This window comes from Paroedura picta, chromosome 16 (genome assembly GCF_049243985.1).
Source record: "Paroedura picta isolate Pp20150507F chromosome 16, Ppicta_v3.0, whole genome shotgun sequence".
In the NCBI taxonomy this organism is placed as follows: domain Eukaryota; kingdom Metazoa; phylum Chordata; class Lepidosauria; order Squamata; family Gekkonidae; genus Paroedura; species Paroedura picta.
Window position 1 is genome coordinate 12,289,391 of NC_135384.1, and position 11,669 is coordinate 12,301,059.

Sequence of the window (11,669 nt, forward strand, 5' to 3'; positions counted from 1 at the left end):
ACCTTAATTGATTTCCATACAAGGATGTTGAGCCTTTTGTGGCTCAGAGTGGTAAGGCAGCCGTCTGAAAGCTCTGCCCATGAGGCTGGGAGTTCAATCCCAGCAGCCGGCTCAAGGTTGACTCAGCCTTCCATCCTTCTGAGGTCGGTAAAATGAGTACCCAGCTTGCTGGGGGGTCAACGGTAATGACTGGGGAAGGCACTGGCAAACCAGTTTTAAAACTGGTTTTAATGTATTGATTTGTAATGAACTATTGTGAACTGCTGCAATACGGTTTCCAAGAGTGGCAGTCATATACATCGAAAAAATAATAAATAATAACTAAACGGATGTTTTGCCAACAACTTAATTGACCTCCATACAAGGATGTTGGTCTACCACTATTGGTGAGACACATTTTCCATGTTTTTGTTTTTATTTTAGATTCCTTTATACATTTACAATTGCCTCTCTGTTATTGTTGTTTTTGCTGTTAAATTTGCAGGGTGATTTGTCATGTCTGTGCAAGCTATCTGCTTTTTTATGTATCATTTCGATGACATTTATACATATAGCATCACATCAATTTGTCATCAACATAAAATGCAGAATGCTAATTTAATGACAAATAATATTGTGGGGAGTGTCCATTTTATGGTGCAAAAGTACAGGAAATGGTAAGGAAACATAAAGAACCACAGGTACAATTTGCACTGGGGGGGGGAATGGAACATTTCCAGTGGAAAGAACACAGATGAAAGATTTTAAACCATCCTGATCTGCCACAAGTTTGGGGAGGTATCAGTTACGCTCATCAGTTATACATAGTGCAGGGAGTTGGACTAGATGACCTATGATGTCCCTTCCAACTCTATGATTCTATGATTCTATGGAACTTTTCACTACCCGAAGAATCTTACAATCAGGAGAGATACTGTTTACATGGATGTAGTGTCCCTAACACGTTGTACCATATACTTCTGGTGTGTCCTAAGTTTGAAGTATTTCGTCGCCCATTAGCTAATTATCTGAAGAAATTGAGATTCAGCTGTGTTAATGAGAAACACTGGATTAAAATGATATTAAATGTGAGGGACTCAGCAACTATTATAAAAGTAGCAAAGTTTTTACTGGCAATTTTCAATGAAAATCTTTTATGATAGATTTTACATCTGAAACTGTTTGAAATTTTCCTTTTATGCTTTGCAATTTTATGCCAATAAAGGTACTCTGAATCTGAATCTATGATTCCATGATCTGACATAGACCAATGCAAGATTTTTGTTTTTTAACTACAGGCAGCGTACAGTTTTGCCATGAAGGAAATGGCCAACCAAAGTGTTTTGACTGAATTCCAGCTCTTAGGATTCTCTGACATTCCAAAATTGCACATTTTACACTTTTTGGGCTTCTTGCTTATGTATACGGCAGCCTTGGTTGGGAATGTTCTCATGATAACAGTTGTAACGCTCAACCGACATCTTCATACGCCAATGTATTTTTTCCTGGCTAATTTAGCTGCTATTGACCTCAGTTTCATCTCAGTCACAGTGCCCAAAGCCATGACCAACTCTCTGATGAAAACGAGGATGATTTCCTACTTTGCGTGCATGGCACAAGTCTTCTTCTTCTTCTGGGCGGGTGCCTCAGAGTTCTTCCTCCTGACGGTCATGGCCTATGACCGTTATGTTGCCATCTGCAACCCCCTGAACTATGTAAAAGAAATGAACATGGGCGTCTGCATAAAATTGGCTGCCAGCGCATGGATGTTTGGGATGTTGGACGCAACGTTGAACACCGCTTGCACATTTGCCATCCCTTTCTGCTCCAATGTCATCAACCAGTACTTCTGTGAAATCCCACAACTGCTGAAACTTTCTTGTGATAACTCCTACCTCATGGAAATTGGAGCTCTTATCCTTACTGCACTCATATGCATCACCTGTTTCTTTTTCACCATTGTTTCCTATGTGCACATTTTTAGGGCTGTGTTTAAAATCCCTTCAACGCAGGGAAGGAAAAAGGCCTTAACGACCTGCCTGCCTCATCTGGCTGTGCTCTGCTTGTTCTATTTCACAGGACTCTATGCTTGCTTGGGGTCGACATTTAGGACATCATCAGGTTTGGATCTACTTCTTGCTGTGCTGTATTCTATGGTCCCTCCATTTATGAATCCCCTCATCTATAGCATGAGGAACAAGGATATCCTAGCTGCGCTTTGGAAGCTGTCACATGGACACAAACATCCAAGTTCCATTTAGAGACTTGTTTTCAGATTGCACGGCTCCAACCCGGGTGAAGTTATCTAAGTTTGGATGAACCTGGTGGCATGTTCATGATGGGACTATCTTTAGATAGTTTGGGGCTGATGCCTTTATGAAAATGAATATCTTGCAGTTCTCTGGAATTTTCAAAAATACCAGTGCCCATTCTTCACATATTGGATAATGCACTTTCAAAGTGCTTTCGCAGCTGGATTTTCCTGTGCAGAACAGAAAAATCTACTTCTAAAAGGCATTGAAAGCGCATTAGCTAATGTAGGTGCAGAATGGGCCCAGGTCTACCATACTTGTACTGGCCATTTCCCCCCTTAATTTTCCATCGCCACCAACTCCCCAATTGTAAGTCAGCTTCTGGTGCCTTATCATTTTGAATGATAAGTAAACTCACTTCAGTTTACACTTGCTTTTTCATGAATGCATTGTGAGAGCAGCTAAATTATTTTATTTATTCCATTTACAGTCCACATTTCCCTCTCCCTGTGGCTAAGTAAGATCCTTCCCCCTGATTATCAACCCTGTCAAGTAGGTTAGAGTGAAAATGTGTGACTGGTAAAGTAAGTTCTCAAGGCAAATGGAGGTTTCAAACCTGGGGCTCCTGGATCCTCGTCCCAATATAATACAGTGCTGAAGATTTGACTTTGAACAAAGCTGATTTGAATCAGTTGGAATGTCCTGTCTCATAGGTGGCCCTTTCCTTGCTTAAACACAAGGACAGAGAGAGAGAAAGAGAGAGAGAGAGAGAGAGAGAGATGCAGAGGTCCAAAACTGCCTTGAATCTGGAAGCCCTTCTGTCTGAATCTAACAAAGTGGGGAATACTCTCTGCCAGCTCAGGCCAGAGTATCCCCCCCCTCCTTCTTTCCTTCACATATCCAACTGAATGTCGATGCCAGGACTAAACCATGATGCATGACAGTGATGATATCTGATTAAGGTGGGTAGCCCTGTTGGTCTCAAGCAGCAGAACAAAATTTGAGATCAGAGGCACATTTTTAATTCAAGGGATAGCTTTTGTGTGCATGCACACTTCCTCTGTATTTGACAAAGCGTGCATGCACATGAAAGTTTGAACTTTGAATAAAATGTTGTCAATGTAGGAAACAACAGGGTACTTTAGCAGGAGGGGATGAAGCTTTAGGAAGGCATTGCTTGTCTCGGAACACCAACTGAATGAAATTTTGAAACATTATAGGACCTCCTTTCCTGCTCCTTTTGTGACAAAATTCATTCAAAATAGACTCCAAATCCTTTAAAAAAAAAGAAAAAGGAGTGGATTGCTGGATTCCAGGCAGAAATTGAGTAAAGGGTAATTCCTTTTAACAAAACTAAGCTCACCAACCACTGCACAGTACTGTATTATCAGTTGTATTTGTAGTACAAATCCTTGTAGTCGTACAAGTAGTAGGGATCACACAAAAAACAGTTCATTAATGAAACAATTTGAAATAATTTGGGAGTATCACTAAATTTTTGGAATGATGTCTTTTTGAGATACGGAAATCAGTGCAAGGTAGTTTGCAATTTAATGAAGATAATCTAATAAATGTAGATAAATCTAATAAATTTAGGCCATCAGAAGAAATGGGTTGGAAGTAGCCAGGGTTCCTAAAACATTTTAAGCATGTGGGTACCTTTGATGTGGTGGGCACAGTCACAAAATGACTGCCACAGAATAGCCGCCATAGAAGGTGGAGCCAGTCACAGAGTGGCTGACGCAGTGAAGAGCCTTGTATGGTGACAGGACCTGCTGCCAAATCCAATAAAATCTGCCATGGCAATCAGATGTTTTGGTCATCAACAGACTGACCTGATCCTACCACTTTCTAAAAACACTTGGAGGGCACTAAAAAGGTGTTGATAGGAACCATGGCACCCAATGACCATGGGAATCCTTGGAATCAGCAGTCTACATTTTATTATTTTTCAAACCTTCCCTTTATTATTATTGTTGTTGTTGTTGTTATTGTTATTATTATTTTTAGATTTATTTCCCGCCTCTCCCGACAGGCTCGAGGCGGGTCACAACAACTAACCCCATTAAAATTCCCATTTGTTTTCTAAACATCAGCAATGAAATGTTGCTGTAATTTTGTAAGTTTGATTTATGCTATAGATTATTCTGACAGAATCTCTTTAATCATAAACTGATGCATAAGGTCTACTAGATTCAGTGTTCTATTCCCCCTCTTTCTTTCTCTGCTTTTCCCAGCGGAAATGTCTCCCAGTGGACACTGATAATGGCATGGCCAACTGGAGCATCATAACCAAGTTTCTTCTTCGACAATTCCTTGAGATCCAAGAGATTCTGTACTTTGTGTTATGTTTCATCATTTTTTTCTGGCAGTCCTGACAGAAAACCTGCCAATGATGGTTGCTGTTCTTTTCCACCAATGTCTTTATACTTGGCTGTACTTTTTCCTGGTGAATTTAGCTGCTATGGACTTTGTTTATTAGGAACCAGACAAATTGCATATTCTGAATTCCTCTTTTATAACACTGGAATTCTTCCTCTAGACTGTTATGGTCTAAGGCTAATATGTTGATACCTACACCCCACTGCAACATGATCATCTTGTGAATAAAGTATCTTGTCACCTAGTGGTAGCCAGAGTATGGCCTTCTTTAATAATCTTTTAGAAATTAATTCAGTGTTACAATGCTCCAACAGGGCCCACAGCTCTTTGTGGAGCTTATTCCACCAGGTAGTGGCTAGGACCAATAAGGCCCTGGCCCTTGTCATGGCCAGGTATGCTTCCCAGGTTCCTGGGATCATCAGCAGATTCATACCTGCAGAGCATTTCAGAGTTCTGAAATTCAGATTTTATCTGAAGCTTATATCTGTAGAACTCATATAATTAAAGATTTAAAGAACTATTCAGAAAATAGATTGTGGTCATTCAGGGAGGAGTCTGACTTTGACCTTTGAAAACTATGATGCAAATCATGGGACCTGCATGGACAGAAGATCTGTAGAATGGGAACTGTAGTAAGGAAAATTGGGAGAAACTGTTATGGGTCAGATGGATCAAACCCGCTGCCTTTATACAAGTTTCCTTACAGTGAAATAACATAGGAAAATAAATAATTATAGGCAAAACCACAGTGAACAAGAACAATTTAAATTCAGGTTTAATTAGACTTCTATTTTTATAAGAAACTTTCTTGAGTTAGGAATAATAGTATAAGATTTTCGGAGAATGAGGATAGACTAGTGTTGAGGTTCAATATGGAAGAAGCCTTCCAAGTCACAATGAATTGCTCCTTGGTACTCAGGTAACCCAGAATAAAGAAGAGTCCAACACTATGAAATGCCAACATGCTTACCAAAAAAGCTACAGTAAAAATGATGGCTGGAACATCCAGGGAGCTGGATACAAAGCAGAATATGGGGAAGAACACTTGATCACATGCTACTATGATTTGCTCATTATACAAATTACAAGTGCATGAAGAAAATGGGAATGGAGTTGGGATCACCAGCCGTATAATACAAGTACACATTTGCAAAAGGGAATGGGAAAGGATAATAAGTACGTGTGTTTCTTTGGCAATTTCCTTATCTTCTTGCCTTAGTTTGCAGCCATGAAGGCCAGACCCACAAGAAAGGAGGGGGAGAGGTTGGCCAGATCATATAATACCCAAACCATTCATCATTCCATTCCATTCCCATTTTCTGACAGCCCCAATGTCATAAAAATCCACTAATATGCTTGAAAGAGGAAGTCAAAGGGTTAGGCTCTCTTTACACCAACACTCAGATTCTTGCATATCATTTAGTAGTTCACCTGCGTCTTTTTTAATTTCACTGAATGTGTACACAAATTATAGAATTTTCACCTCTGAGCTTTGCTAACCTCAGGGAATGACTCTCTGAATACTCAAATATCAGAGCGTATTTCCAATCTGAAGCTTTTGTTTCTGCTGCTTTGTTCTGAGTTATACAATATCAAACGGATGGAGAGAGAATGTCTTCAAATATTGATCAAAGTATACAAAGGTTTGGCAAAGAGGGAAAGAATGTGGTCTAATGGAAGCAATCTGCAGATAATGCAAATATTGTCAACAAATCCACATGCCAACTGTATAACTCCTATCCAGTCCTGTTTTCTGTTCTGCTTGGGTCACTGGAACAGCTTGCAGGAGGTTATAAATTCTATTCTGCAAAAAGGTTTTGCTGTTTTCTGGCTTGCATGAATATTTGCTTGCATTGTGATGACTAGATTATAGCACTTGTGTTTGTGTGATGTTTGGTATACTTGTCAGTATATGGGGAAGGAAGGAAGGAAGGAAGGAAGGAAGGAAGGAAGGAAGGAAGGAAGGAAGGAAGGAAGGAAGGAAGGAAGGAAATTCCATTCTTCAGCTGTACTTTTCAATTTTTCTCCCCTGTACTATTTTTCAGTGATCTATAATACCCACTCATGTTTGCAGTAGCTTGCTGCCATAGGCTAAATCAGGGGTAGTCAAATGCTGGCAGGGGCTCATGGGAATTGTAGTCCATGAACATTTGGAGGACCACAGGTTGATTACCCCTGGGCTAAATGACCAGCAGCTTCTGGCACACATGTAAATATGAGAGTAAAGGGGGGGATATAAAGATATTTCAACACATTAAATTTTTCAATGTAGTAAACCCTGGTCTCATTTGGATAGATGCCTTTACATAATTTTAGTTAATCAAGTTTCAATGTGGGTTCCAAGAGATGGACAGGACTCAAATTTAAAAGCTTTCAATATGCAGCATCTTTAGTTTTCTTCCTTCTTTCACCAAATATACATTTCATTATGTGGAGCAGTAACCTAATAGAAGCAATAACCTTTTGATTTTTTTTTTATTTTGAACAATCTGAATGTAATGTGATATTAGTAATATGTAATATGATTTTGAATATAACTCTCTTGTCTCAGTACAAGATAACTTGCCAGCCCAGATTGTCACTTGCAGGGATGCTTCCATGCTTGGGTGGAGATGGATGGGGCAAGCAACTAGTCTCTTTTAAGTATTTCTTTTCACAACTGGGAAAGTGTCTGCCATTAATTGCCAACCTGGACAGTGTTATTTCTCCAATGTTTTTGTGAACTACAACTGAACTCAAAAGGACCGATTAGCTGTTTTAGCAATCCTATGGCATAATTTGGTTACTATGATACAGCTTACTAATTTACCACTAATTTACCTTTGCTATATATCTGCACTCTCATGATTCTTGTTCTATTTTGTCTGCTTGCACTCAAAAGCTCACGCCTTGAATAAATCTTTGTTGGTCTTAAAGGGGCTATTGGACTCCATTTTTGTTGTCCACTTGAATCGGGGCTCTGAAACAGAGAATTGTCAGTTCTTCAGAAGGATTTTCACGATGCAGAACATTTGATTTGAACATGATTCAGTGTGAATTCCATGAGACGATACTGAAGAACTCTTATCTTTATTGGCTCAAGTGACCAGACCTTATTTTCTGCCTGAACCTATAACTTTGCTGTTCCATTGCAGATGCTACATGAGATGCCCTGAGGAGGAAATGCCCAACAAAAGCACCATCACCTACTTTCTACTTATAGGCTTCTCTGAAATTCCAGAGGTGCAAAATTTATACTTTATGGCCTTTTTCTTAACTTATCTTGTGGCTCTGATTGGGAATCTTGTCATCATCACCATAATAGTTCTCAACCACCACCTCCATACTCCAATGTATTTCTTTGTCTTAAATCTGTCTGTTGTTGATCTTGGCTACATCTCGGTTACCATCCCCAAAGCTATGGCCAATGCCTTAATGAAAACAAGGTGGATCTGGTATTCTCATTGCGTCATCCAATTATTTTCCTTTGTTCTCTTTGGAGCATCTGAATTCTTCCTTCTGACCGTAATGGCCTATGACCGCTATACTGCCATTTGTCACCCGCTGCACTATGAGACTGTCATGAACAGAATTGCCTGCATCCAAATGGCAGTCTTTGCATGGATACTTGGTCTTCTAACAGCAACTTTACATACTGGAGCAACATTTGCAAGCCCTTTCTGTTCCAATGTCATCAACCAGTTCTTCTGTGAGATCCCACAACTGCTGAAGATCACCTGCTCTGACCTGTATCTCCTTGAAGTTGGGGCTGTTACCCTAACTGGTTGCATCTACTTTAGCTGCTTCCTTTTCATCCTCCTTTCATACATGCAGATCTTCAAAGCAGTGATGAGAATCCCATCTGTGGAGGGAAGGCAAAAGGCCTTCTCCACCTGCCTGCCCCATATCATTGTGCTTTTCATGTTCTATTTCTTTGGGGTCTTTGCCTACTTCCGGCCAATCAACAGGACTCCATCCAAGATGGATCTGGTGGCTGCTGTAGCTTACTGTGTTATTCCACCATTCCTGAATCCATTAATATATACCATGAGAAACAAAGATATCAAAGGCGCTCTGTGGAAATTGATTCACTAGAGGTCTTTTTCAATTTCACTTAAAATGAAACTTCATGAAAAATCTCAAAGTGCCAGCTTGGTGTAGTGGTTAAGCGTGGTAGCTTCTAATCTGGAGAGCCTGGCATGATTCTGCATTCCTCCACATGCAGCCTGTTGGGAGATCTGGGAGATTTGGGAGGGGGCGTTGTCGGATGACCACATCACTGGACTCCTCCCTATGCCAAGCTAACACTCTTGGACTGAAATAAAGCTGTGGCCAGTTATGGCAACACATAAACAAAGCGTGAGTGACTTCCTTGGGCCATTTATGCCAGCCTGCCTGTCAAAAGGTTTCTCCGCATTCGCAGAGTATTCAAACTAAGCAGAACTTTTTTTGTTCTTGTTTTCAGATAAAGGGGAAAGAGAGCCAAATAGGGGAACTGGCTTGCTCAGGTCCCCAACAGCTTATGAACTTTTGGAGCAGTGCAGAAGCCCCAGTATTTCCTCTTGCCTCCATTTCACGCTCCCTGCTTGCAAATTGTCTTATAGAGAGTCAGCTTGGTGTAGTGGTTAGGAGAGTGGACTTCTCATCTGGTGAGCAGGGTTTAGTTCTCCGCTCCCCCACATGCAGCCAGCTGGGTGACCTTCAGCTCACCACAGCACTGATAAAGCTGGGGGTTAGACCAGATGACCCATGAGGTGCCTTCCAGCTCTATTATTCTATGATTCTATGATTCTTCTAGAGAAGGTGTTTGATGAGAGCCATTTACACTAGCCTTCTTGCAATGAAATATCATAGGAAAAGACTAATTATAGACAAAACCACACATAAAAAGACCATTTTAGATTCAGGTTTAATTATTATTTTCTTTTCATTAGAAAATCTCTGGAGTTAAGAATGATAATGTAAGATTTGGGGAACAAGCAATGAGCCAGTGATGGAGACCAATATGCAGGGGGGGGACCTTCTGTGCCACAATGAATTGTTCCTTGGTGCTCAGGTAATGCAGGATAAAAAAGATTCCCTCACTGTATAACACCATCATGCTAACCAGAAAAGCTACAGTGAAGATGATGATAGCTAGAAAATCCAGGGAGCCCCATAAAAATGTAGAATATGGAGAAGGACGCTTGATTACATTCTTCTATGATTTGCCTATTAAATGAGTTATGAGTGCATGTTGAGAAGGGGAATTGAGCTGGGGTCACCAGCTATATGTTACAAATACATATTTGTATGAGGGAGTGAGAAAGGATAAAAGTGTGGTTCATGTGTTCCTCTAGCAACTTCCTCATCTGGTTACTTTGGTTTGCTGCCAGGAAGACCAGGCCAACAAGTTCCTTCTTCCCTCCACAAAAAAATCATAAAGAACTGGAACAGGGAAAATTGACTCGCAGGAGAGCCTTTTGGGCTCAAAGATGACCAACATATTCAAGTTCTATGTTTTCATGTCATTCACCCTTGAATTATATGCTTAAGTGCACTTCTGTGCACAAGTATCTTAAGGGTGCACATAAAAGCACATACCTTGAATAAAACTTTATTGGTCTTAAAGGGACCACTGGACTCAAAATTTGGTTTTGGGTTTGAAAGAGCAAAGGTGACATTCAAAAATGAACACAAAGTGCTATTTTGTTCGTTCTTGCCCACTTTGTGTCTTTACTATAGCTCCCACCCCATGCGACTCGTGTCCATGTAGGTCCCTGATCCCTAGCATTGCTTCTTTTCTTTTTTACCAACAGAAAATTTGGTTCAGTACAACCCTAAATCATCTCTTTTCTATAAAGGATGGGCTGGGATGGGATTAGAGATTGTGATTTGGCTGGAATACGTTTCACTGGAAATGATGCCTGTAACTATATTTGACATCAGCATGAACCTGCTTGAGAAATAGGCTGCTAATCACTATTTTAAACTTCACTCTCAGAGAAACTCCTACAAGGATGCCATGGGGCCACTTGAGGGTCAATTAATTTCTATAAGAAGTCTACGGAACACCTGGGAAGCTCTTTGGATAACTGCACTTAGTTATACTAATTGGAATGTATGATCCAAAGCATTCTCATCAACGCTTCTAATTATTTTTTATGAGCTCTCTCCAGGGAGCTAATTAAATGTAGCCAGAATGATCTAAAGTTTGAAAGGGTGGTAATAATAACAACATGACAGAGTTGGCTCCCCAGTGAACCAGAAGCTCCACTGGAAGTTAATGTAAACCTTGTTCTATTTCTAGCTCTGAAAGTAGGATCGCTTAATCAATGAGCCAGCTATAGACTCATCCTTCCCTCCCCTTCTCAATCCTTAGGAGATTAATTAAATGGGTTTACAGAAAGCAGTAATTTCTTTTTAGTCCATTAGTACACTTTCTTTACCAAAGCGGATTTTTTGCTTGCTTTTGTGGCAACTTACACAAAGACAATGGTCATTTAATTTCAAAATAAGCTCTTTTTGAATGATAATATTTGAATTACAATATTCTCAGCCTTCTTTCTGTAAATGGGGGACCATTTGTCATGGAACCAAGGCATCCCCACCTGCCCACCCTAATGGCACATTGTTTGGATGTATCACAATCTGTTTTCAAGTCTGATTTTGGGACTGAAACAGCCGTAGTCACCCTGATAGATGACCTGTCCTGGGAGATAAACAGAAAGAATGCAACTCTGGTGATTCTCCTGGACCTTTCAGTGGCTTTCAATGTAGGATTGTCAAACCATGCATGGCATCACATGGGATGTTCAGGGGCAAGGACATGAGAGGTGTGTGCCATTGTGTACACTGCTAAATCAGTTCCAAGGAAGACCCAGAAGTGATGTAGGGTAGCTCTAGGAATCACCTGAATGTCTATGGTAAAAATGTAGAGTTTCTAGTGATCCCTTCCCTAGATCTACCCTGTCTCTCTATTTTTTGAAATGACATAGCTGCACAGCCTACATAGGTATTTTTAAAAATTGCAACAGGCAATGTAATGTGGATGTAAGGGATGTCTGTCTAGGGGACTGACAAGTGTATTTTCCATGG

The 11,669-nt window shown here is 40.3% G+C and overlaps 2 protein-coding genes across 2 annotated transcripts; both read left to right on the top strand.

Moving 5' to 3' along the window:
* Window positions 1–1,304: 1,304 nt before the first annotated feature.
* Window positions 1,305–2,240, top strand: LOC143825245 (olfactory receptor 14A16-like). The gene has a single exon (XM_077313270.1). It carries the CDS (start codon window positions 1,305–1,307, stop codon window positions 2,238–2,240), a length of 936 nt encoding a protein of 311 aa, XP_077169385.1.
* Window positions 2,241–7,775: 5,535 nt separating this feature from the next.
* On the top strand, window positions 7,776–8,687 carry LOC143825246 (olfactory receptor 14A16-like). Its single transcript, XM_077313271.1, has one exon. The coding sequence runs from the start codon at window positions 7,776–7,778 to the stop codon at window positions 8,685–8,687; it is 912 nt and encodes a 303-aa protein (XP_077169386.1).
* Window positions 8,688–11,669: the final 2,982 nt, after the last annotated feature.

What these genes read in the sequence shown, in the direction of transcription:
- LOC143825245 (XM_077313270.1), top strand. Translation starts at nt 1,305, where the DNA reads ATGGCCAACCAAAGTGTTTTGACTGAATTCCAGCTCTTAGGATTCTCT.
- LOC143825246 (XM_077313271.1), top strand. Translation starts at nt 7,776, where the DNA reads ATGCCCAACAAAAGCACCATCACCTACTTTCTACTTATAGGCTTCTCT.